The 27,262-nt window shown below is 36.9% G+C and overlaps 4 protein-coding genes across 9 annotated transcripts; 3 read left to right on the top strand and 1 right to left on the bottom strand.

The window, feature by feature from the left end:
* The first annotated feature begins 88 nt into the window (after positions 1-88).
* cers3b (ceramide synthase 3b) lies at positions 89-7,631 on the top strand. Of its 2 annotated transcripts, none has more exons than XM_084124531.1 (11): positions 89-301; positions 1,096-1,263; positions 1,524-1,641; positions 3,772-3,890; positions 4,012-4,069; positions 5,541-5,591; positions 5,790-5,882; positions 6,278-6,406; positions 6,586-6,692; positions 6,774-6,927; positions 7,059-7,631. In XM_084124531.1, exons 2-11 carry the CDS (start codon positions 1,100-1,102, stop codon positions 7,167-7,169), a joined length of 1,104 nt encoding a protein of 367 aa, XP_083980657.1. In that variant the 5' UTR covers positions 89-301; positions 1,096-1,099; the 3' UTR covers positions 7,170-7,631. The 2 variants fall into 2 exon arrangements, with proteins under 2 accessions (XP_083980657.1, XP_083980658.1); XM_084124532.1 differs by having other exon boundaries at positions 98-301; positions 1,472-1,641.
* Positions 7,215-14,633, bottom strand: caps2 (calcyphosine 2). 2 transcript variants are annotated; one of them, XM_084124529.1, is made up of 16 exons: positions 14,439-14,621; positions 14,306-14,340; positions 14,168-14,213; positions 13,971-14,069; positions 13,561-13,779; positions 12,124-12,191; positions 11,941-12,030; positions 10,401-10,475; positions 10,227-10,322; positions 10,023-10,101; positions 9,834-9,949; positions 9,688-9,764; positions 8,800-8,951; positions 8,496-8,615; positions 8,285-8,381; positions 7,215-8,050 (listed from the first exon to the last, which is right to left on the bottom strand). In XM_084124529.1, the coding sequence occupies exons 1-16, from the start codon at positions 14,484-14,486 to the stop codon at positions 7,887-7,889; spliced, it is 1,581 nt and encodes a 526-aa protein (XP_083980655.1). In that variant the 5' UTR covers positions 14,487-14,621; the 3' UTR covers positions 7,215-7,886. The 2 variants fall into 2 exon arrangements, with proteins under 2 accessions (XP_083980655.1, XP_083980656.1); XM_084124530.1 differs by lacking the exon at positions 11,941-12,030 and having other exon boundaries at positions 14,439-14,633.
* Positions 14,634-14,951: 318 nt separating this feature from the next.
* Positions 14,952-18,030, top strand: glipr1b (GLI pathogenesis-related 1b). Of its 3 annotated transcripts, none has more exons than XM_084125169.1 (5): positions 14,952-15,328; positions 16,195-16,434; positions 16,548-16,663; positions 16,855-16,940; positions 17,638-18,030. In XM_084125169.1, the coding sequence occupies exons 1-5, from the start codon at positions 15,254-15,256 to the stop codon at positions 17,760-17,762; spliced, it is 642 nt and encodes a 213-aa protein (XP_083981295.1). In that variant the 5' UTR covers positions 14,952-15,253; the 3' UTR covers positions 17,763-18,030. The 3 variants fall into 3 exon arrangements, with proteins under 3 accessions (XP_083981295.1, XP_083981294.1, XP_083981293.1); XM_084125168.1 differs by having other exon boundaries at positions 14,952-15,395; XM_084125167.1 differs by having other exon boundaries at positions 14,952-15,419.
* A 1,816-nt stretch (positions 18,031-19,846) lies between these two features.
* On the top strand, positions 19,847-27,256 carry LOC311089428 (crystal protein). 2 transcript variants are annotated; one of them, XM_084124112.1, is made up of 8 exons: positions 19,847-20,841; positions 22,139-22,340; positions 22,430-22,563; positions 22,642-22,769; positions 24,253-24,371; positions 25,398-25,538; positions 25,738-25,910; positions 26,017-27,256. In XM_084124112.1, the coding sequence occupies exons 1-8, from the start codon at positions 20,155-20,157 to the stop codon at positions 26,467-26,469; spliced, it is 2,037 nt and encodes a 678-aa protein (XP_083980238.1). In that variant the 5' UTR covers positions 19,847-20,154; the 3' UTR covers positions 26,470-27,256. The 2 variants fall into 2 exon arrangements, with proteins under 2 accessions (XP_083980238.1, XP_083980237.1); XM_084124111.1 differs by lacking the exon at positions 24,253-24,371 and adding an exon at positions 23,091-23,152 and having other exon boundaries at positions 19,893-20,841.
* Positions 27,257-27,262: the final 6 nt, after the last annotated feature.

Here is a 27,262-nt window from a genome sequence, read left to right as displayed (position 1 = left end):
CCTCGATCTACCTGAAGTGATTGCGGCCCCTCCCACATATCCAGTTCTCTGGCCCTCTTTCAAGACACACACTCTCAGGCGGTTCAATGAGCTCTTTGTGGGGGGGGTTGAGGTATGCGGTGAAAGTGTGTGTGTGTGTCTGAGAGAGTGAGAGAGTTCACTTGTTCTGTTAGTACCTAGCGGACTGGGCACAACTCTGGAGGATCATCTTAAAGGTGTGTGTGTGTGAACAGAATTACAACAGAAGGGGAGAGAGAAGTGTGTGAAATCTAGAAAAGGACAAATCTGAGAGCAAAAGAAGGTATGGATTTCGTTCTGTTTGGCATGTGTTTCTCAGTTTTTGGCATGTTATGTGCATCTGTTTGTCATGGTAACCATAAACAGTCAATACTTACTATAAGAATACATACAGTAATTTGAGCTACACTGCTTTCACTCCAACAAAATGCTGCTTGAATCAGAATCTTGTGCTTTTGTCTTTTGTGTGATAAAAAATAATAAATCTTGTATAACACAGAAGACAAAAGCGCAAGATTCTTGATTCAAGCAGGAGCGAAAACAGTGTAGCTCAAGTTACTGTATTTATACTATTACTAATACTCTAGATACCATTGTTCCATTTAGCTGTCGGCTTTCCAGACTGAGTCACTTACACTCAAAACTGAGTCTGAATTACTTTACGTAAGTCCAGATTTGGATACTCCCAGCGAGACTTGATAGACTAATGTCTACTGTCTGTCTGTTCAAAACTCTTTTTCACACAGCCACACACTCTTTCTGCATGTTATTGTATATTTGAATATCTGCATGTCAATCCTATATTTCATTAATATAGTCTCTGACACTGTTAAACACGTCACATGTGATGAGCACGTTTAAATGCACAGAATGTTCCAGTAAATTTTGCAGGTGTCTGTTCATTTTTTCTTTTGTGTTCGGGGAGTGAGGTATCATATTACAGTAGTGTGGAAAAACGGACCCAAACATTCTATTCAGTTCCATTCAAATCATTTCAACGACTATTGCTTTACAACCTCCAGATTGCTCTTTCTTTCTTTCTGCTGAATGAATAAATGTAGATGGTGTTTTTCACAGGGCGATGCTCAGCGAGTGGTTTTGGTGGGATCGGCTGTGGTTGCCGAGGCCAGTGACGTGGGCGGACCTAGAGGACAGTGAGGGGTGTGTCTACGCCCGTGTGTCCCACTTGTACGTCACTCTACCTGTAGCAGTACTGCTGCTAGGTTTAAGGGCATTATATGAAAGGTACACACACACACACACACACACAAGCTAAATGATATTGAAAAGACCAGCTGTTCGTCTGGTTTTTGCTCATTTGGCTCTGGTGGACTCGTATATCCATGCTGTTCATTAGCAAAACTGAAGCTGGTAAAGCCAGTTGAGCAAAAAAACATTTACATTATGCGTTCTTATATTTGTTAAAGTGCAGTGAACGGTTTCTGGTTAACAGCAGGAGAAGGCATCACTCTTTGTGCCTTCACTGCCTTCCCCTCATTCAATAGGCTGATCGCGGTGCCACTCGCTGAGGCTCTTGGGGTTAGAGACAAAAATCGCAAGAGAGCATCACACAATCCAGTGCTGGAAGAATACTACAAAACACACTCTAAACATCCAATACAGGTAACATCCCAAACACATCACTTGAACAGCGATCTGATTACTTGAAGCCTGTGCTTTTTAAATGTATTTAATCTGGAACAGGTCCAGATCACGTCACTCCAAAAAAAAAAAAAAAAAAAAAAAATTGTAAAGAAAATTAAGATTCTTTTTTTACTTTGTGTTGAATTAATTCAAATAATTTGAAGCAATCAGAAGTTTTTCATTTTAAGATTGTATCAATAATCAGAACAAACAGCAGTTGAAGGATGACACGCATAATTCAATTATTTATCCAACGCTTTTAAGTTGTTGTTATTCTTTAACCTCCTATTCTTTAAGGGTAAAAGTCGTTTTTAGAACTGATATGAAAACGTAGGATTTGACCTAAAGGTTTAGATAACGAAAGTTACAATTATTCTTGCCTTCAAAATTATCAGTAGTAACAGATAAGATTCTCAAAGCCTTTAAAGGAGGCAAAGTTATTTATGATGTTTAAATATACAGACAATAAAATGGAACACTCCTCAAATTCATCTAAAAGATCCGCATCTACTGCCTGGAAATGACTGAATGTCTTGTATTTAGTCAATATTTAGTCAATTAGAATAATAAGACACTTTATATAGCTGTTACCAATCAAATGAAATCACTAACAACTAAATTCATCTTTGGCACAGAAGCTGCATCTGAATTGGTACAATTACAACTGCATAAATAATGTTGAGATTAATGTTATTCAACGTTTGCATATCTCATACTCAATATCACATTTGCAATTGTGCACATATTTGTGAAAACAGATCTCTTGCTCTTGTGATATTACTTAATATCATATGTTATAATGTAAAAATCAAGATCTCATACAAGCAGACTTTTTTTTGCAATCATATCTTGAATTTTGTGGCCTTTTGTATTTAATGTTGGTGACATTTTTCACCATCACCCTTTTTGATTTCTGACCCAGCACATTGGTAACAAAAGAAATCCAATTTGAAACAAGAAGATTTACATCCAATCTCAGTAATGATGTTAACAAATAAATCAAATAATGCACCGGCAATTTAGTAATATGACTGAATTTAGTAAAAATCCTGAGTCCTCTTAGTCTGAGACCAAGACAAGTCCGAGTACAAATGCGGTCGAGACTGAGACAAGATCATGACCTAAAAAATGACTCGAGACCGGTCTTCTTGAGTTCTACAACACTGAGGAAAATGGGTGGTGATCAATAGGGCAGAAGCACATGACATATTCTCCTCAATGCATGTTTAAGCAATAGTTCCTAAATTGTACATTAGAATACTTAAATATCTCTATTTAGTTCACCACAATACTATTAAGTTTCTAAACTGTCAGATGAGACCACACATGACAGTTACATGTTAGAACGCACAAGTAGATAAATAGTATGTAGAGGGAAGCACAGGTGTCCCGTGAAGCAAAAAGTACAGATTAGTTAAAATTTTGTTACTGTAATGTGAAAAAATCTCATTTTCAGACTTATATTTCTTCAAATGACAATCATAACAATAATTATAAAACATTGGGAATCACAATTAAAGTCACCATGAAATCAAAACTTATTTTTTTATGGAATATTGCAGTATTTATTATTAATGATTTATCTGTGCACATAATTTTTCATAATCTTTAATCAAAATAAGATTTACCTTTAATGAAACATTTATATATAAATTATAATACTATTCCTTATGATACGTTAAATGTTTTCATTAATTATTGTAACAGTATTGGCAATACATTATAATAAAGCCTTGAACATAAACAGTATGTTTTAAAACATGATTCAAACTAAATTTTATGTTTTAATATACATTAGATTCTTTAAAGTTGCGACCATGTGTAGGTACATTATAATGTATTATAACTGTAGTTGAGTTTTTTATGAAAACATAACATAGGCCTACTACAATATGTATTTTATAAGGCGTAACAAATATCTTTAGATTAGATTAAGAATTCCTTTTGTAATGCATTATATATAAAAACAGGCTTCAACAAAAGTGTTAAAGCATCATTAATAGAAACATACAGTATGTCCTATTCGCTGGTACAGTACATGTAAGGCCGGCACATACTGACATATGAAGTTTATGTGTCTAGGAATGTTTGTGTGTGTCATGTAATTAGGCGGATATAAAAGGTGTGTGTAAAAAGTTGGGCTGGTCGGAAAGGCAAGTGGAGCGCTGGTTCCGCATACGGAGGAACCAAGACAGACCTGCAGTACTAAAGAAATTCAAAGAAGTCAGGTATATTTACACACACTAAACAAACTTTCATTATTGACTCATCTGTGTTGACCATATTTGACCTTTTCCTTTTTTCAAACTTGCATATTTGTTATTAACAAGAGTATTTTCTTTTTTGTAGCTGGCGGTTTGCCTTTTATCTGTGTTCGTCTTTCGGAGGCGTGTTGGCTTTATATGATGTAAGTGTTTTTTGCTGTATATACAGACCTCGGACTGTATCTGAACACCTGAAAGACCTCCAAACAGCTGGGTGTAAGTGTGTGTGTGTTACAGCACATGCAGAGATTCTCAGAAGAGACATTGAATCAGCATGTGTGTTTGTGAGAAATGCCTGAGGGGTAATTAGGAACATTTTCCCACCTGTGAACAGCTCCATCCTGATAGAAAGATCCATAATTGGTCCACAAATAACAGGCATGGACAGGCCCTGCACACACCCAAACACACACAGAGTTGTGTGTTGACGAAGAACACATTAATCAATTTGTTGTTTTTAGGAGCCTATAATTAAACAATGTCATGTGCAAAAGTGCAGGTTATCACTTCAGACCAACAGAGTGTGAGCAGCCATGATATTGCTTTTATGAAACTTACATTTAAAACACAATATTGCCAGCAACTAATTTTTTCCGGATGGATCCAAAGCAAAGCAACACTTGACTATCTCTGAGCAACAATGAATCAGTGTTCGAACAAGTAGGCTACGGTGAGTGAATGAATCAGTGATTCACTGCTTGATTCATTGCCGAATGAATTCGTGTCTGAAATTGCGTACTGAGTATGTACTATATTTGAATTTACTTCTCGACCATTGAATAAAATAGTAATGTGTTGTGTCCCAAATGACGTACTATGCTCTATGCACTTAATACTATGTACTCAGCCGTGTAGTATATGAACTAGATATAAAGTTATTTTTCCGGTAATTTATAAGTGCATCATCCGATATTTAAAGTGCACTTTTTCGTTTTGGAATTTTCAGTGTGAACATATTACTCGCGCTATTTATGCTACAAAACGGCATATAATATTGCATAGGTACACACCTCTCGGACGTACTACATCCGCCATGTTGTCACTGTGTCACATGACCTACCAGCGTCAGTTGAGTTGCTTCACTTCCATTCATAAATCCTCTCCCGTATTTTCTTTTTTGCTGTTGTCTCCTTTATTATTGTTTTGGTTGATATTATGTGATGTATGCTTTCTCTTTTGTATGTTCCCGTTTTCAGCATAAAAAAAAAGAAAGAAAAAAAAAGCTATGAGACAAATAAACTAAACACATCTCTTCATCTGAAACAAGAAGCTAATAAATGCTGGATTTAAAAAATAAAAAAATAAATCCTCTCCCGTAATTCGGACATACTACTCTGTTTGCATACTGTTTTTCGCATACTAAATATTAGGGAAGTATTCGATCTCCGATGCTATTTAAGGGCACAGGGGGCGATTTTTTTAACTAATCTGTTGATCAAAACAATTCAATGATACACTTACTTGTCGCCATCTAATGGCGCAACGATATAACTTGGAGAAAGAATCACTGAAAAATCCTAACCGCTTATAAACTATGAAATCTTTCTTTTATTTAATGGAATTATTTGGTTATAGAAATAAATAAACTGTTAATTATATTGTTTTGTGCAACAGAAACCATGGTTTTATGATCTACGGGAAGTGTGGGCAGGATTTCCCAAACAAGTAAGTGTAACAGGAAGTTTTAAAAACGCTAACGTTACCTTCTTATAGTGTTTTAAAAGAGTAAGTTAACTTAGCACAGTGAAAACCAGTCTGAATATTTGCATGTTGTTCCTGGAGGGTTGTGTTTGTGCAGGCATGTTTGTATGGCGGTTTTTAAATATGTTTGTTTTGTGTGTGTGTGTGTGTGTGTGTGTACAGTCACTGCTGGACTCTCAATACTGGTATTACATCATCGAGATGAGTTTTTATAGTTCTTTACTGTTCAGTGTGGCTGCAGACGTCAAACGGAAGGTAAGGATGCACCATTATCAGTATCTCAAGTTCACCTTATCAGTTATGAGTATTTACCTATCTATATCACTTAAAAGATTATGCATGAATGAGATGAATATGAGATCGGTAAGGTCACATCAAGGTCATAAACAAACACTCTTTATCAACTAGCCTGCAGGTAGCACTCCTATTAATGTCATAACATAGTCAGCAAGTTACTTTACACAAGTCATTATAATGCAATGTTTCATGCAGTTTAATGTTTAATAAATGGAATCCAATGTCTTGCATTTATTAAAATAATATGCTTTTGGAGATTTGTAAATAACTGATATATTAAAATGGCCATATCTTAAAGAGAGAGAAATAGAGCTCCATAAACCTTGACAGACATATCTCTTATCTATTTGTAGGACTTTAAGGAGCAGTTGGTCCATCATTGGGCCACTTTAACTCTGCTGTCCTTCTCCTGGTGTGCAAACTACATCCGCATTGGCACACTGGTCATGCTGGTCCATGACACATCTGATGTCCTACTCGAGGTGAGAGAGAGTGAAAAAGTGGAAGAAAAGATCACCCAAAAAATAAAGCCAGCAAGAATTTTATATATATGCTGTTCTTTTGAAATTACTATTCATTAAAGAATCCATAAATCCATAATTTTTTTTATGTATATAGGGTATTTTTGCGTTAAAGCTTTTTGTTTACCTGTTTCTCTAAGTCTGCTAAGATGTTTAACTATGCTGGATGGGAGACGATCTGCAACAGTATATTTGTGGTGTTTGCTCTGGTCTTCATGGTAACCAGACTCATCATCTTCCCTTTCTGGTAAGTGTGTGATGGAGATAAATGTGTGGGAGATTGTATGGTTACATAGGGTTAAATTGTGTGTCCATGTCATGTGTGCAGGCTGATCCACTGTACGTGGGTGTATCCTCTGGACCAGTTTGAACCCTTTTTCGGCTATTATTTCTTTAACGTCATGCTTGTGGTGCTGCTGTTATTGCACGTGTTCTGGGCCTCCCTGATCCTCCGCATGGTCAAAAAGTTTCTCTTCGGCAATGTGAGTATTCGTTATTATTCAAATAAGATTTTTCACATGTTGATATTCTGATTTAGATCATTTTTGGTAGAGGGTAGAAAAACATGTATACACTTTAATGCACAAGATTAATTCTCTTTCTTTCTCTTCAGCTAAAGGGCGATGAGCGCAGTGATGAAGAAGAGAATGAGGAGGGCTCTGAGGAAGACTATACGCACACATACTCTAATGGATCTGGGAATGGACTGTCTAATGGCCATTGACACAGAGGGAAAGCTTCAACAAACAGACACAAATTGACTTTTGATGCCATGCATGCATATATGTCCATATTGGACATGATTTATCTGTGAATTTTTTTTGCATAGCCTTTCATATTAAGGTTCGTATATGTACATATATTATGGTAGATGAATAAAATCAATACAACATATTTTTAAACATCAATTTATAATTTAAAACTTGTTAGCATGTGCCAATCCACGCAGCAGTTAAAATTTTCCACATGAAGGCTGCTCCGATTACTCCAATCTTTAGTGTCACATGATCCTTCACAAATCATTCTAATATGCTGTTTGGATGCTCAAATCAAATTTCGTGCTTAATCTTTTTGGAAAACGTGAATTTTTTTTGTTAAAGAATAGAAAGCACTTATTTGAAATGTCTTAACTGTCATTTTTGATCAATTTAATGCATCCTAGCTGAATAAAAGTATTAATTTCTTTAAAAAATTAAAGTACTGACCCCATTATTTTAATCAGTATTTTACATTGTATCATGTCGAAGCTAAAGCATTTTGTCAATTCAGAAGTAAAATCTTGCAATATGAATGGCTATTAATATGAGTAATATAAAGTGACTTTACATTAAGCTGCAACGAAGCAAAACCTATAACAAACATATTACAGTGTGTAGTTCATAAAAGCTCAATATTTTACTCGTGTTCAGAAAGTGTCATTCTATAAAATGGACAGATAGTCTCATATACTCCAGGTAGCTCTCAGATTGTTGATGTATTCTTCATCATCAGAGATTTCAATACTTAGACCCTCGTAATAGTCCTCAAACTCGGCATATGACACAGTCTTGGTGACCTTTCCTGCTTCCCGTACGAAGGCCAGAACGTCAGGGTTCGGAACGGCTTCTGTCAACAGTCCGAAATAAGAATGATACAGTATTATCTTCATAAACATCAGTCATCCATGTTGCCCATGTGTGAGTTTGTTTTACTCATTGCCTTTATAAGTGTATCTGTAAAGTGAACTATATAGCCTTTCCGGAAATACATTCATTGTTTGTCATGAAATATTGACCGACACTGAACATGACTTCGATTGCCGCTGCCTGTGTGCAAGAGACTAAATGATCAGTGGCTCACCGTGTGCTGCGTCAGACTCTTGCTTGCCTCTATAGAATTTTTCAATATCGCTCAGGAAGATGGAGCCGGTTTTATTTGGGTCAAGCTTTACATAAACCTAAAAACAGAGAAAAGATAGGAACGTTAGCAAATGGCCTAAATGGAAATTCAATAACTCACAGAGCTCGACGGCGTCCTCTGGAGGACGAAAGCAGTCCGGCTGGTCTGTCACCTTCAGGAAAGCGGCTTTTCTGTTCTCGCTCATCTCCCCAGTAACGGCACGCATCACATCAGCGGGGTGCACCCGCCTCTCTGCACGCCGACCCACAATCCTCCACACCGCCTCGAAGTCCTGTCACACACAGCACACGCTAATGTAACGGCTCAACACTCTCACATTATGTTCTACATCAACATCTGGTGCTTTCCTACAGTCTCATTTCAGATAGATATCCTTCAGGACATGAAAATATTGACTTGCTACAAATTTAGCTTTTACATTTTGAAACATGTTTTATGAGATTTTTTCTCTTTACCTGTTGAGTAAGGCACAGTTGCTCCATCAGAGATTGTCTGAGCAGAACTTTTTGCTGAACACTATCAATCTTTATATCTAAGTTCTGCAGATCCCTAACTAGACTGATTAGGGTTTGGATCGCATGTCCCCTCAGCCGATCGCGCACTGCACCTGCAAAAACATCCACCAATCAGAGCACTGGATTCCTTGTCAAGCTTACTGTGACTGGTTAATGATTAATGTGCCATCAAAAGTACAAGGTCACTTTAAGGTGAAGTGTGTAATTTCAGGTAATTCGATACAGCTTTTTAAATCTTAAAATGTGATGCTCAGATGCTCAGATATATTGATTTTTAAAGCCAATTTTTTTGTCTGTTCAACATGTTTATTTATTTGTTTGACACAATGTAATTTCTTTAATGATCTTAATATATATTTTATAATCATTTAGGGAACCCACAGCATATAGCAAATATTGATATATGTTACCATTCATATGTTTGGGGTCAGTAAGATTTTTTTTATAGATATTCATAACGTTACAAAAGATTTCAAATGCTGTTCTTTAGAACTTTCTATTCTTTAAAAATAACAATTTCTACAAAAACTTTTTCTGAAGGATCATGTGACACTAAAGACTGGAGTAATGATCACCGGAGTAAATTACATTTATAAAATATATTAAAATAGAAAACCTGTATTTTAAATTGTTTTTATTACCTTTTACTGTATTTTATCTAATTAATGCAGCATTGGTGAGCATAAGAGACATATAATTTGATTAAAATAAGCCTAATTTTAACATAAAAAATGACATACCTCATGTGTGGGTGGACATTTTGGATGAATGCTGATGCATTTGAAAAAAATGTTTGTGTGCAAGAGCGAATGCGTGTTAAGGATTAACCTTGAATTGCCTTTAGAGTGTTTCGATCATTGATTTCCTCTTCAGAGAGACAATGTGGACCTTCCCCAGACTGAGTTCTGTGCAAAAAAAACACTCTGTACTCTAACTTGTGCACTCATGTACATATGTGTGTGAGTGGTACATACAGCAGGGCTCCCTTGGCTGTGTCATCCACATCAGTAACTCTGAGAGTCAGGCACGGCTGCTGTCTCAGACTTTGGGGGAGGTGTGGGTCGTCTGTACAGAAATGAAGCTCGGCACCCTGGGAGATGCAGGCAGAGTGTTGATGAATTAATCTTATTCGGCGAGTGTGTGAAAGATGATGAGTGTCGAACCTGTGAGATGTCTTGAAGGCAGTACGGCCTCCCTCTGTTCAAATACACACCACGAGCGATAAAGGGCAACGCGTTCCATCTGAAAGAGTTTCGATTAACATTTAACTTTACAAAAACACCTACATTTGGAGGGAAAATAATTACGTGGTATGAGCAAACAGTGATGTGTTGTATTTGTACAAATGCAAAGCATCATAGCCTGACCTGTTTTTCCCAAAATTTCGGTACTCATACACGGTCAGTGTTTGGTCACATGTGAAAAAGAAGCCAATCAGTTTTCGGCAAGCCTCACGTCCACACCTATATATCAAACGCACACGCATTACAAAATAAAACACCAAAATAATAGTTGAATCTCCATCACAATACTATAACTACCTTGATAAAATCCTGGCTTGAAAACAGAGCTTGTTGGATAAGGTGTTCTCCGTTAAAGACATCTGAGTTTTTACCCTGTAGATACAAAACAAAAACCTAAATATCACAAATCACAGTTTTATCAAAGGGAGCAAAATGTCAGCAAGCGCTATTTTCAGTTTCTTTCTTTAAAAAACATAATAGTTCATTGGATATTATATAACATTTAAATTTTTACATTTTCTTAAAGGGGTCATATAATGCCATTTTTGTACAAGCTAATATGATTCTTTAGGGTCTAAATTAAAAGTTTGTAATATACTTTAATTAAAAATTGGTTACCTGGTCAAAAACAGCTCTGTTTTCAGCACGCCGTTTCAGTGCATGTGTCTTTAAATGATAATGAGCTTTGCTCACCCCACCCCTCTGTTCTGTGCGTACACCGTAACACAATACCACAATAACCATAACACGTTGTTCATTATAAACGTGGGATTATGAATTATATTGAGAACGTCGTACATAGAAAACATGCCGTAATGTACCCTGAGTGTAAACAGCCGCATTCATCGTGAAGCGTGCTAGCGATTTGCAAAGATTAATATAAATATTAATATAAAGGTTAATAAAACTTTACACTCACTTCTTCTTCTGGAGGTGCAGCAGGAACACGAATAGTTGGTACCGATCCTTTTTTCAGGAGCAGCTTCTTAGCAAAACCAGCTTTATAACGTTACTGACCCTCGTTTGTAAAGCAGTCTGGTGTGTGAAATGAGCCACTGCGTCTTCAGCGGTTCGGATTTAGGAACATCAAAATGACTGCTGTGTTCGTTATTACACCCAAGAACAGAACACCACAATCACTTAGACGCCATTCTGCTCATAGACAGTGCTCCAGCATATCAACAATGACCGCGCCGGTCCACACGGACTATGACTGACAGCTCGCTCATGAGCGAGGGCGGGTCTGTGTTGAAACGCTGCTGTCAATCAACAATCGTGGGAGGGGCGTCGATTTTGTGACGTCATAAAATCGAACGGCTTGATTTGAGACGGGGGAAAACATAAGATTTAAAAAAAAACACTGGATGGATTTTTATCATTTTATGATGGTTGTGTACAGGCACTGCCAACACACATTTCAGTACAATCAACTTGTAAAAGTGCATGTACCATTATATGACCCCTTTAAGAAAACGTGAGTGTCTTGCCGGTACTTGCAAAACTTACCATCACGATTATTGTGTGCTTGTGGGTGGTTGCAAAGGCGTTGCTATGTGGTTGTGAGGGTGTTCTGAGTGGGTTTTTTGCACGCTGACATGCGATGGTTATTGGTTTGTTCAAATCAGTAACCCCAAGTATGAGCAATAATGGAATAATAATAATAGAGCTTTTCTAAGCAAAAACTTTTATATATATATACATACATACTATAAAAATACAAAAACAAAAAATATAAGTGGGGACATAACCACTGTGACCTTCTCCAAACCTATGAGTATGAGACAGAAGGGGAGAAAGAGCGTTTTGTATCTGAGTCATATATGTGTGTGGGTTTTACTTAGTGTGGTGAAGAGTTCTCCTGTAGCGTGGTGGGACACTCGTGGGACTGGCAGACGAAGCATTCTGTTCTGGATCGCTAATGACAGCCCTGCGTGAGTATCAGAGAACCCTCACGACGTTATTACTAACCACAGACTGACAAAAATGGAACAGAGAGATGGAGAGCGAGTGAGATACTGACCTCGACAGCTGGTCCACCATAACCTGCTCAATTACTGCCTGCAGTTTCCTCTCCTCGGTAAGCTCCTCCTACTCACAAACACACAAATATATCATCCAATCACATTACATGCTCACAGGACTTCTGGAGCTTAACAAACACCCTCCTCCAGGGGGAGACAACAATCTCTGGTCAGAAACACTGCCAGAAAATGTTTGGCCTGAATGAAAGTCAATGCCATAATTGCCCAAGTAAACTGCTTTTGTGTGGAAACATAATACATGTGTGGATAAAATAATAATAAATAAATTATATATTTACATTTCAAATAATTATACTTTTTAATTTTTAAAGCAGTGTGTATATATATATATATATATATATATATATATATATATATATATATATATATATAATATTGTGAAATATTATTACGGTTTAAAATAATGGTTTTCTATTTTAATACACTTTAAAATATAATTTATTTCTGTGATGCAAAACTTAATTTTCAGCATCATTACTCCAGTTCAGAAATTATTCTAATATGCTGATTTGATACTCAGTTATTATCAATGTTGAAAACAGAAGTGCTGCTTAATATATATTTTTTGGAACCTGTGATACTTTCTTAAGGATTCATTGTTGAATAAAAAGTTAAAAAGAACAGCATTTATTCAAAATATAAATCTTTTCTAACAATATAAATCTTTACTATCACTTTTTATCAATTTAACATTGCTGAATAAAATATTAATTTCTTTCAAAAAAAGAAAGAAAAAAATGACTGACCCCAACTTGAATGGTAGTGAATATTACAAAATATTTCTATTTAAAAAAAAAAAAATGCTGTTCTTTTTAAATTTCTATTTATCAAAGAATCATGAAAAAAAGTATCACAGGTTATAAAAATATTAAGCAGCACAACTGTTTCCAACATTGATAATAAATCAGCATATTAAAATAATTTCTGAAGGATCATGTGACACTGAAGACTGGAGTAATAGCTGATGATAATTCAGCTTTGCATCGCATAAATAAATTATATTTTAAAGAAAACTTTAATAGAAAACTATTATTTTTAAACAGTAATAATATTTCACAATATTACATAAATGAATGAATATCAAATAAATGCAGCCTTTATGAGCATAAGAGACTACTTTCAAAAACATTAAAAAAATAGTAATGTTTCCAAACTTTTGATCGGTACACATATATATACATATATATAAATATAAATATAAATATATTAGCTTATAAAGTGCACATGATCCAACTTCCCACGACTGCAGACGATAAAGTGTTTTGAAGAATACACTGATGGACAGATGATCCAACTTTACTATTGTGATTATTTCAATGCTAAAAAACCTGAGTTTGCAGTCTCCCATTATAAGAAAATTTCTGGCAAAGAGTGAGGAGGCACTTGTTTGGACTGGGACCCAGTATTAAACTCACCGCATCCATCATCTTGCTGTTGGGCCGTACAGTGTTGGACTGGTTGTGGATGGGTTGTGCTGTGTTTTTAGAGGTGAAGGTAGATGAATCCAGGTTTGGTTTGTGACTGTACAGTGGACTTCTCTGTGCCTGGACTCTGTGGCTCAGCTGTAGTGATTCTCCATGATCCACGGCAGGCATGTGATTTTTAATTGAGTCTTTCATCTTGGACGAAAAACACTGGGAGGGAAAAGCACAAGATGCCTAATTTAAACACTGCCTATATTTTTTGTGGAAAAAAAAAAGTTGGCTTCATGCAGGAAGCTCAAAAGCCTCAAAATTGCATTGGGGAAAAAAACTACCAGTACCAGTAAAAAAGCATATAATGACATAATTTTGGGTGAACTTTTCCGGTAATCTTGAATAAGCACCTGCTTTGACTGTGTGGAGGCTGGAGAGCCCCAACTCATGCCTGACAGCTCTCCTGTGACACTCTTGATAGCAGCATCCTTTGGAATTATGGCAGGATGCTGTAGAAAATGACATGTTCAATAGTGTTAGACCTGCTTCGACTCTATTTGCAAAATCAAGTCATTAAACTACACATAATCATGTTTTGTTATCCCACCTCCTCTTCCGCGTCGTGCAGGGTCTCTAACTTTAGCACTGGAACTCTGGGAGCGATATTTAATCAATACATAACCATATATTAACAACTCTCTACAAACAATATGTTTGCAAGCTTATCTTAGCTCTCTTAACTTACTCTGCTGGCCTCGGCCCGCGGTCTGCCCCACTTGTCTTGGGTTTTAGTATAAATACATGCAAACAGAAATAATAATTATTAAAGCTTGACGAGTTAAAAGCCATCCATTACGTTACAGGCATTGCGCACTTACCTGTTGCACGGTTTTATATAAGGGTGAAGATTTCACGTTTGCTTTCATTATTAGTGGAACTGTAAACTATATTTATATATATGTAAATTCTATAGTTGTTCAAAATTAACAGGTTTTAGGACTGTTTTCACTCCCGCGCTCACGTTGCTGTGGTGGTTACAAACCAAACAGAACACACACGATGGCAGCGTGACTGTCGTCGTTAAAGGATTGTGGGTAATGAAGTCTGAAATGAATTCACTAAAATAAATGGAAAAATAAATATAATAAATACCCTGTTAATGCATTTAAATGTCCGGCTAAATCTAAAATATATTAACAAAAAATAGCTCAGCTGACATGTAAATTAAATTAACTAACTCTAAATGCATTTTCAAAATAGACATTCTAAATATGTACTGGCTAAATATGGCAAAACAGCCATTTTTGTAACGGTTTATTTTACATTTAGACATACAATGTGTGCGCGCGTGCGCGCGGGCTGGGGGGGGGGGGGGGGGTGGGAGAGAGAGAACTTGTGCGTGAGAGATGAAGACAAAGAGCCCCGCGCATCAAATTCTTTCGTGACATGGTGGGTGGTTCTGTATCGGTCTTTTAAAAAGCCCCTGTACGAAGACAGATAGACAGACAGAGAGAGAGAGTGAGAGATCGACAGACAGAGAGGGAGAGAGAGTGGGCAAATCCACGGCACCATGACGCACAGGTCAGCGCGTCTCTTGCAGTGATGCTCCATTGACTCATTTATCCAGAGCGAAGCAGCGCGGCTCAGGACAGTCTCCTGCCATGGACTCTCTCGGCGGTCTTCTCTTACAGATATGGGTTCTTCTGTACGGCTCATTCGGCGTTCTGGCTCTCTTACCGGGAATAACGGAACCGGAGTTCATCCGCAGGTGTGTGCAGGCGCATAACACGCAACGCTCGCGCGTCACTCCACCTGCGGCCAGTGCGCGCTCCATGGTAAGACAGGTGTTCGGGGCGCAGGTATTTGATGCATCGGTTATGTTTCGTTTACATTAATCATTCCTCAAAAACATGTATGTGTTTATAATTATTTGCGCAGCTGTTTTAAGCATGTTGTTTACTCAATCTTGTTTACTCATGTTCATCATCATTTGCCTGTGTTTGTGTGTGAAATCCAGTATCCCAGTTTTCCACATTTGAAATGCTCATGGTAATTACACAGATTCATCATGCTACCCTAACAGCATGTTCTTTTGTTTTTGTCTCAGAGTGTTTGGTTTAAGAATATAACAAAAATGTACAACCATCATTCTGGTTGTCATGGCAATGGAGAGATGTTTTTGTGTGAGTGGAAAGAAAAGGCTCCCTATTGATCTGGATCGCATTTTTCTAAGTAGTAAAAGAATGAAGAGAAAACAAAGGGTGTTCTTGTTTGTGATGGTGCTTGAAGAGGGTTCTGACAGGCAAAATGTCATGATATCTCTCCATCAATAATCATTTTACATGTTTTAGTAATTTGTTCTGTTTTTTAATCACGTTAAATATAAGCACTATTAAGCAGTGTTTTTTGTATTTCAATTGATTCGAATAAGTTTCAGCATAGAACAACCAAACTTAGTTGCACACGTAAAATGTTCTGGGATCAAATGTTCTGGGACAAGTCACATTGTAAATGTAAGTTTTGTTGGAGCTTGCTCCTTTAATCCTCTAATCCTCATATCTTAAATCATATAATATCTATATATTGTAATTCTATTGATTTGCATTATTGTTGTGTGGATGTGTTTGTCTACAGTCCTGGGACGATGAATTGGCCAAAGGTGCCAGAGACCGGGCGAGACACTGCAAGGCCTCTCATCATCCTGGGCTGGCGTATTTCGGGCACCCGCCATTCGGATGGATGGGCGAGAACATCTGGCTGGGCGCTCCGTTTGCTGCCTTCTCCGTGGAGAACGCCATACACAGGTGGAACAAAGAAGGAGTGTACTCACTCAAAAACAACAACTGCTCACGGTTGTGCGGCCACTACACACAGGTATCTTCTTTAACATTATTACAGCTTTGTATGTAAATATATATCAGCACTGAAAATTTGTTTCGACTATCTTTCTCAACCTTATGTATTTGTACATGTATTGTATGTTTCAGTTAATGTGGTCTACAAGCTTCAAGCTGGGCTGTGCTGTAAATGTGTGCTCTAAAGGAATCGAAAACTTCTCCACTCACCCAGAATCCACCATCTTTGTGTGCAACTATGGCGATACGTAAGTTAGACTTCATAATTTTACATTTGCAAGGATGTAGCCAAATGTTCAAGACTGGGGGGAGGCCAGGGGGGTATACAAGTTTTGCTTGATTTATTGTTGCATTGCATTGATATAATAGTACAGCACAGGTCAAAATATTACTTTGTTTACCTCTTGTGGTGATGTTATTCCAACATGCTTTATTGCAGAGGACAAGTTCATGGTGTTACTCCAAACATAGCAGGTGTGAGCTGCAGCGGTTGTGGATCAGAGATCTGCCGAGACAACGTCTGTAGTAAGAGCAATCACAATGCCACATCACAATAACTATCACACAGCAATATTACAGTAATATTACAGTGCAAACATAGTTCACAGTTTAGTCTTATTAGGTACAACCTTCCCACACCATCTGAACAGATTGTATATAATATCTGTATGTATTGATATTGTATATACTGTATAGTACATATATATATATATATATATATATATATATATATATATATATATATATATATATATATATATATAATCTTTTCAGATGGTGTGGAAAGGTTGTACCTATAAGACTAAACTGTGAATTATGTGTGTGTGTAATAAAAACTTCCCTTATTTACTGTACAAAGGAGCTTACTCCTGAGCTTACTCATTTTGTGTAATTTTATGAAGTCAGTTTGATGAAGTCATATTAAATAATATATTTGACTTGAATAAAACCAGTTAATTTAGACATAACCACATGTACACTACACATGTAGGTTTTTAGACTATATGACAGTCAATTTCATTTGTATAGCTCTTTTCTCAATACAGATTGTTTCAAAGCAGCTTGAAAGAAAATCATAATGTTAATGTTTAAAACTTATTCATATCTTAATGTCAGCTACATCTTTTTATTTAAAGATGTATTTTTTATTATTATTTCCATATTTATATAAATTTTGTATATATTCCCTTTCAAACCTACATCTTAAGGTCTCTCTTTACAGGATATGATTGGTTCCCTGGGTGGGACCGTGGCCCGCCCTCTTCAGCCCCCAGTGTTTCCTATTGGCTGACTAATCTTGGACTGTGTTTACTAGGAGTTTGCTGGCACTTTTATGTAACACATTAATGTCATCCCGTGTTATCTAACGTCTCAAACTTGAACCTTAATCTTTGAATCGCTCCATCAGTTATATACGGTTAGGTATTAAATTAGTAATCACTGAAATATTATCATATATATGTATATATATATATATATATATAGTTCCATTTCTGCTGTGTGTAAATCTGTAAGGTCTATAAATACATTTGATTTAAAAAAGTGGAATTTTCATTTTACTTCTAAGATTGGCAATCATAAAAGTGCTACTTGAATAAACTTGGGTTGTTTTATACTCTTACTGGTCTTCTGTGATCTCATTTCTAAAGTGTGTTACAACCATTATGAAGCGTGAACATGTGTGACTGTGTATGGTGGCTGAGAGTTCAGTTGTTGTGTGTTTCACACACATACCAATGAAGTCACGACGCATTCCTGATGATTTTACCGTAACCATGGAAACGGGTGTACGTATAGCACACTGTAGGCCGTGAGTGAGAACAGCTATGAGTCACAAGTTACGAATTATGTTTTGAAGTAGTTTATTTTTCTGAGTAATCAATCAGCAGTGCTCTATTAGTGCATGAGTAATGTGTCATCCATTATTTTAAGATGTACACACACCTACAGTGCAGGTCAGAATTTAACAAATCTAACCTTTCATTGAAGTAAAATAATAGAAAGTGGGGGGAAAATCACATTATGAAATAAATGTTTTTCTCCAAAACACGTTGGGAACAGTTATGTGCCCCCTTTTATTAAATACGTTTTGCAACCTCCTTTTTCCAAGATAACAGCTCTGAGTTTTCTCCTATAATGCCTGATGAGTTTGGAGAACACCTGACAGGAGATCAGAGACCATTCCTCCATACAGAATCTCTCCAGATCCTTCAGATTCCCAGATCCATGTTGGCGCTTCTTCTCTTCAGTTCAGCCCACTCATAGGGTTCAGGTCAGGGACTGGGATGGCCATTGCAGATGCTTGGTTTTGTGCTCAGTGACCCATTTTTATTTTGATGTTTGTTTTTGGATCACTGTCCTGTTGGAAGATCCCAACATGGCCCATTATAAGATTTCTAGCAGAGGTGGTCAGTTTTTGATTTTTTTATCTGTTGGTATTTGACCGAATCCATGATGCCATGCATCTGAACAAGATGTCCAGGACCTCTGGCCCACAGCATTAAAGATATAGCAGAGTATTTAATTTTACACATGGGGTACTTTATCCCTGTGTGCACCAAACCCATACATTTTTTTTGTTTGTTTTACTTCAATAAAAGGTTAGATTTTTGCATTTAAAAAAATATATATATATCAAAAGGATAAACAATGCAGATTTATTTTTTACAGACATCTTTGATCTTTCATCATATTTACCAAGGGGGCAAATAATTCTGACCAGCACTGTATGTTAATTACACATAAGGATGTCAGAGATGAAGAACATGAGAAATCTGTTAAATAATCTAGTTTAAAATGCGTAAAGTTCTTTGAAGAGTCATCTTTGCATTCATGTTGGTTTCTTACACCTCTGAAAAATGTTGAAACAATTTTCAATAAAAAAAATTAAAGTCATTTAAAGGGACAGTTCACCCAAAAATGAAAATTCTGTCATCATTTGCTCACCCTCAAGTTGTTCCAAACCTGTACGAGTTTCTCTCTTCTGCCGAACACAAAAGAAGATATTTTGAAGAATATCGGCAACCAAACAGTTGATGGACCCCATTGACTTCCACAGTATGAAAAAAAAATAAAAAATACTATGGAAGTCAATGGGGTCCATCAACTGTTTGGTTACCGACATTGAAAAATAACATTAAAGACTTCACAGAAAATGATAAAACACAGACAAGAGCTTAAGAAAACCTCAGTCCAGGCTATTAGTACGAGACTAACTGATCTATAAGGAGGTAACTGAGACAAGACAAATTACATATTACATGATAAAAAGTTTTTATTTTTTTACATTTTGTAATTTTTTATACATTCAAAATTAAGTCTATGTGATTCTGTTGTATATAAATATACAAAACATTAGCTTACAGCATGGTCTGTGCATTTACCATATCTTGACCTCTCACTGCCTGTAATCTGATTTGTTTCACAATAGCGCTCTTGTGTGTGAGAGAGACTGAAATGTTTGTGAAATTTTAACTCATTGATGTCACGTGAAATTCAACAGGCGCACAAGACAGAGTCCGATTCCTCTACATACTCCCTGTTTGCAGATTAAAGACAAATCACAGTTACGGATGACAAAAACTGGGAATCTACGGCATAAAACTTTCTGCAAGCATCTGTTTGTGGATCTGGGCAGCTGAGATTCTTCTGTTGAAGTGAGTGGAACTAAACTAACTATCTTGACTAAACTAACTCGATCTTGGCTATCTGAATCTACACCTCAGTTTGAAAGGCCATCATGATGTCGCCTGCTACTATATTGATTGCGGCTACGTTACTTTCAATGATGGCAATTGTTAGAGGAAGACAAGAAAGTGAAACTCAACAAAAGACCTTCTATGTACACACAACTGGGACTCGGATCGTGATGTTTAACATCCCAAATACTGAACAAAATGAAGTACATGAGAGCTTGGATGATGAGTCTTTAAACTCGCTCAAGAGTCTAGAATTATATGCTAATATTGATGATTTTTCAAGAAACACTGTAGCTGAATTAAGTGATATGCATTCAGCAGCTGATTCCACAACAACCAGAACTGCATGTAATGAAAGTAATTTTGAAGATGATAATATTGTACACAAGGAGCCTGAGATGGATATTACTGGGCATGAAGACTTGAATAAGGTGCGATGTGATGGTGAATGCATAATTAATTCATTGGATAACACCTCTGATGGCCTGGATGATACGGCTAGTGAAGATCCAGTGGTCATCACACATCTCGGGCGAGTTCGAGGCCGTACTTTGGACAAAGCTCACGTGTTTTATGGCATTCCGTTTGCTGACCCTCCTGTGGGAGACAAACGCTGGACTCCTCCTTCACCCGCGTCACCTTGGTCGTACACGTATGATGCCACATTTCCCCGTCCCGCGTGCATGCAGATGTGTGCTGGAGAGTTCTCTCGGCGGTGTCCTCCTAAGGTATGCAACATTGTAATCATTACACATTTTAAAACCATCCACCTATTAAAATACAGTACATTTAGAGAATGATATGGCAGCATAGTGTACGCATAAAACATTCAGTATTACAGGTGCTCATAATTAAGGTTAGAGGTTTTTTAAAACGATTAGTCGCCCTGCACTGTTTGTGCAATATGGACATAAATAGGGGCCCGAATAGAAGATCTTTTGACTTGGGCCTGTAAGCAATCACCTAGCAATGCCCTAGAAACTACACTGAAACATGCATAGAAACACATTTAGAGCATGTCAGCAACTGCATAGCAACCACATATCAACACACTAAGAAATGCTCAGAACACTTTAGCAACCACCTAGCAACACTGTAGAAACCACATTGCAACATGCGAAGAAAGACTAAGAACACTTAAAGGGATACTCCACTTTTTTTGGAAATAGGCCCAGAGTTCCCCCAGAGTTAAACAGTTGAGTTTTACCGTTTTCGAATCCATTCAGCCGAACTCCGGGTCTGGCGGTACCACTTTTAGCATAGCTTAGCATAGATCATTGAATCGGACAGGACCATTAGCATCTCTCTCAAAAAAATGACCAAAGAGTTTTGATATTTTTCCTATTTAAAACTTGACTCTTCTGTAGTTACATCGTGTAGTGTACTAAGACCGACGGAAAATGTAAAATGTAAAGTATAGTTCCTAGCCATATCAGCCTAGAAAATCGCAACTTTTCATTTTCCGTCAGTCTTAGTACACCAGGGATAGGCAACTCCGGTCCTGGAGGGCCACTGTCCTGCAGAGTTTAGCTTCAGCCCTGATAAACACTCACCTGTCTGTATCTATCTAGTAATCCTGAAAACACTGATTGCCTTGTTCAGGTGTGTTTAATTAGGGTTGAAGCTAAACTCTGCAGGACAGTGGCCCTCCAGGACCGGAGTTGCCTATCCCTGTAGTACACGATGTAACTACAGAAGAGTCAATTTTTAAATAGGAAAAATATCGAAACTCTTTGGTCATTTTTTTGAGAGAGATGCTAATGGTCCTGTCCGATTCAATGATCTATGCTAAGCTATGCTAAAAGTGGTACCGCCAGACCCGGAGTTCGGCTGAATGGATTCGAAAACGGTAAAACTCAACTGTTTAACTCTGGGGGAGTTGTAAAATGAGCCTATTTCCAAAAAAAGTGGAGTATCCCTTTAAGCAAACCACATAGCAACACCCTGACAACAAGCTAGCAATATTAATCTAAGAAAGGTTTCTTACTGCTGGTCTGAATGTGAATCTGCATTTACTGTACACAGGTTAGCGAGGACTGCCTATATCTAAATGTGTTTGTACCTGTGAGCATCAACCTGTCATTGCCGATAGTAACAGCACTACCAGTGATGGTGTGGATTCATGGCGGTGACTTCATCGCTGGCTCCGCCTCTAAACCTCTGTACGATGGCCGCTTCATCAGTAACTATAGCAACACAGTGGTTGTAAACATGGAATATCGTCTTGGTTAGTGAAAAAGCATTACATTTTCCATATTGGTGTGTGTGCCGACATCTGAATAAGCAAGTTTGTAACATGTTGTCTTCAATGTTTAGGTGCATTTGGCTTCTTAGTCACAGGCAAAGATCCTGATAGCTCTGCATTGGGGAATTATGGGATTCTAGACCAGCAGGCAGCATTGCGCTGGGTACAAGAAAACATTGCAGCTTTTGGAGGAGACCCAAATAAGGTATCAGAGCACATGGAGGCGGATGAATGACGACAGTCTGGACATCTAATTACTGTATATATATTTGCATGTGTGTAGGTTACACTGTTTGGCGAGAGTGCTGGAGCCCAATCAGTGTGTCTTCATCTAATGATGGAGAGCAGTGAGTCTTTGTTTAGACATGCAGCCATTCAGAGTTTACCATTCTCTTTACCACTGAAAACCAGGTAAAGCACACATAAAACACTCTTAACCTCTTTCCCAAAACCTTGCCAGCTGCCTTGTGGCCTACATGGAGCCAATCAATTTGACATTAACATCTTGTTATAGAAAACACAGAAAACATATAGCACACGAACAATTAATTTAGATTAATCTGGAATATTTTTTATACAATCATCTTGGATTTATTGCTTGGCGCAGTGCATTCTGGGATTGCCTTCTCTGTGAAGAATAAATACAGTGCCGCCTTTGAGAATCTGGGCAAATCAAGGTATCTTAGCGCATTTCCTTTTGCATCTATGATGCCATGAACTCCTCCTCCATAGGCAGCAGCTTATAGGTTACGGAATGGTGAACTTGGGGCCGGTTGCAGATACTGCTAAGACAAGTTAGTCATCACATTTTTTTTCTTCATAACTTTTTCATGCTAGTTTCATGCTAGATACATAAAAACAATTGGTCTAATTTGATACCAAAAAGTAAGACCCATTGACTAACTGCTAGGTACTTGTAGGCCTACTTAAAATCCCCATGAAATCAAAATTTAAGTTTTTTGGCTTTTAGTATGAATATGTTAGCCTTGCTGTTATCTATAAGCTAGTGTGCTCCAAAAAAAGAGACAAAATTCACATTTAGAAGATTCAAAACAGTCTCTCACTTCCACCAATATGGATCAATGATTTTGATGGCATCATGCTGCACTTCAGCTTCTCATCAGATTTTCTGTCCAATCAAATGCTCTCTGGAATCTAAAGCGTCCCGCCCCCAAATATACACTCAAGCTGTGGCTGAAAAAGGTCACTTGTTCACAACTTCACACATTTACTGTTTTCTACATGGTGAATGGCACATAGTGTACTATATAGGGAATAGGGAACGATTCAGACAGTGTAAATATGCTTTCCAATTGGGGCGAACGAAGTCAGATTTCACGTTAGTGTCACGCGAACTACCACAGCTTCGGTCCAAAGACACGATAGCACAGAGTGGATCATATGCGTAAGTCTGCGCAGATTACAAAACGTTTCGGATCCATTTGAATTCTGCACAGAATGCTATATTTTAAAGCGATATGGAGATTAGGAGGAGAAACGGTTAGAGATTAGGAGATTAGGAAACTGCGGCTTTACCGGGCTCAACGGTTCTGGCCGAGCTGTGATATAAACTAAACGCTATTGGCTATTTCAAAAAAGGGGAGGAGCTGTTCGATATGTCCCGCTCTGTCTTCCTGTTTCAGTGGAAATTACAACACATTGAATATTGCTGCGCATAATGGCTATTTTTATGCAGCTGGACATTATTTAACCAAGTGCAACATGTTCCTGGATGTTTGAATGTAGTTCCAGGATCAATAAAATTCAATGATCCAGGAACATGTTTTACTTGACAAATTCACAGTGACCGTTTTGGAAAAGAGCCTTAGCCTCCTGAGACAATACAGAAATTATGATGAAGCTTGTAGTAATAATGTTGTTTATTATGTTTTAGATGGGATGCTATGAAACTGGGATGGGATTTTGCTAAACAAACTAATTGCTCAGCATTTGATCTGCCCTGCCTGCGCTCTCTCAGTTCACATGTTGTACTCAACGCCCAGGTTAAATCAGGTACACATACTTACATCAGAGGTGTTAATGTTAACGAAAACTATTAAAAATCGTTTTCATTCATTGAAATAAAACTGAAATAAAGTAAAATATAAAATATTAGATGAAAAACTTTAAAAACTTCAAAATTAGAAATGTTGCCTTGGTAACTGACTGAGAAAAAAGTTAAGTTAAAGGTTAAAGCTAACTAAAACTAAAACCATTAAAAAACATTTTCATTACTTGAAATAAAATAAACATTAATTGAAATACAATACAATTTTAAAAATTTAAACTTAATTCTCATTTTCATTTAGTAATAAAATGGCTAAAACCAAAATAAAAATAAATAAAAACTATACAGACATATTTCAAAATAATAATAAATTTAACTAAACTAAAATTAAACGACTTTAACTAAAATGAAAATGAAAAATATTAAAATTAAAATTAAACATAAACATAGTATCTCAGTGATACTAAAATACCCCCGAGTTGACGTAATAAAATGACAAATAAAATGGAATTAGAATTGAATTGGAATAAATATTAAAAAAAATGACAAAAGCACATAACAAAATAACTAAAACTTTAAATAAAATGAAATACTGAAAAATAAAAATAAAAGCTAATTCAAAATATGAATAAATACTATAATAGTATATAAATAATATTGAAATAATCAGACACAAAATTGAGGGGTTTGTTTCACCCTGATTGGGGTTATTTTGCTTTATCCCTCTTAATACACAGCTATTTGCCAAATAAATAAATAAATGAATGAACAAATATTAATGTATGCTGAAATTATTTTACTATGTGAACAAAAGCATGTGGTGATATATGGTTTTATCTGGGACGACATTCAAACATACAATTTAGTGAAGATTATATAAAAATATAATGCATAATGTTCCGATTGGCCAAGTAGAATCAAGGATTTCAGGGAGCCGTGTAATAAATGCATCAGACAAAAATATCAGACATCTATCAAACATATACAAACACTGAAATCATTCACTTAAAATCTAATTCTGTCTTTTGAAGGTTCTAAGATCATCAACCCCTTCCATTTCCTAGAGGTCTTTGAGACATGGGGGCCATTCATTGATGGAGAGCTAATCCAGGAACAGCCAATCACAGCCTTCCAAACAGGCAACTGGCAGAGTTACAAGCCTGTTATACTAGGTTTCTGATACTTTCTACATATATACTCCAACAACAACATCAGCACATTCTGGGTTAAATACACATAGATCTAATTACTATAGAAAATAACTGCTGTGGGACAAATTTAACCAAAGCTTACATTGTATTTAACCATTCTATTTTACATTGTAAGATTTGCATTTGTTTACCTTTGTGAGTTTTCTGGTCTGCACTGTAGGTACAACCTCTGAGGAAGGCGTAGTCTTTGTGTACGGCACTTTCAACCAGTCTGTGTCAGTGCTGGAATGTTTGCTCTACACTGTCGCCATTTTTAAGCAACATGCGTTCAGGATTCTGCACAAATACATTCCTTTCTACCGAAACCAGGACAGACGAGTGATGCTTTCACAGGTAAGACTCCTATGCATAAACAACTGCAAGAAGACAAACAGCACAAGACAGAGGTTAGGCATTATCTGTTCTTACAATTTTGGGCTTTGGGCCTTTATTTTTGCAGATTGTGACAGATTATGTGTTTCTGTGTCCGGCTCGATGGTCTGCTCGTTCTGGAGTAAGAGCTGGCGGATCTGTTTGGTTGTATGTATTTGACCATGCTCCATCTGATCCCAACATATGGGCGGGGCTTCCGTTCTGCTACAATCACACCTGCCATGGGGCAGAGCTTCCCTTTCTGTTTGACTCCGCCCCCAGCACGAACTTCACACTTACACCTCAAGAGAGCCTTCTGGCCAATCGAATGGCGTGCTACTGGGGAGCGTTTGCCCACACGGGGGACCCAAATTCTCGAGGTGAACAGACGCACTTTTGCAGAAAGCAGAGGCTTGCTGTTTGGCCACAGTACACGGCTACAGAAGACTGGCCCATCCTGAACCTGACTCTACAGTCACACCCACAACACGGGGACAGGGACCATTTCTGTGACTTCTGGGACCAGCTGGACATCTATTGAGACACACAAGATCATGGCTCTGACCGCATCTATCTAAATCTAATATCTAACAATTTTGACAAACTTTTGACTCTACTCATACATATATAATCAGTGACAGGGCCAGTATTAACAAGATGTTAGAAGTCTCTTATCCTCACCAAGGCTGAATTTATTTGATCAAACATACAGTAAAAACAGTGATATTGTGAAATATATTATTACAATGCAACGTAACTGCTTTTTATATTTATTTTATTTTAAAGTGCCCCTTTTATGCTATTTTAAAGGTTCCCAGGTTTAAATGCATCCATGGTAAAAAATAATAATAATACTTGCATTTTCTTATAATATACATTGTATCACCACTTTTCCTGTCTGAAACAGTTTGATCAAGGATCCGGTCACTAAACTTTATCAGCTATATTACACACTGCATGAAAGGTATAATATTTGAAAAAGCATAATGCACTTTATGATTTATTCTTGGGATAGCAAAGTTGAATTTACTGCATCAGTATTTAGTGTCACATGATTCAACTTTAACTATAACAACTTTAACATGATTCAACTTCAACTATTCAAATTTGGTGATCAACATTTCTTCTTATTATCAATATTGAAAACAGTTGGGCTGCTTAATATTTTTGTTGAAAACTTTTCAGGATTCTTTGATAAATAAACAAAAAAAACCTTTTTATTAGAAATAGATATCTTATGTAACATAATAAATGTCTTTACTGTCACTTTTGATCAATTGAATGAGTCCTTGCTAAATAAAAATTTCCAAAATAATCTTACTGACCACAAACTT

The sequence above is a fragment of the Abramis brama genome (assembly GCF_963993115.1).
Source record: "Abramis brama genome assembly, chromosome: 9".
NCBI classification, from domain to species: Eukaryota; Metazoa; Chordata; class Actinopteri; order Cypriniformes; family Leuciscidae; genus Abramis; species Abramis brama.
Note: the sequence above shows the minus strand (reverse complement) of the source record. Positions and strands in the feature narration are given on the sequence as shown.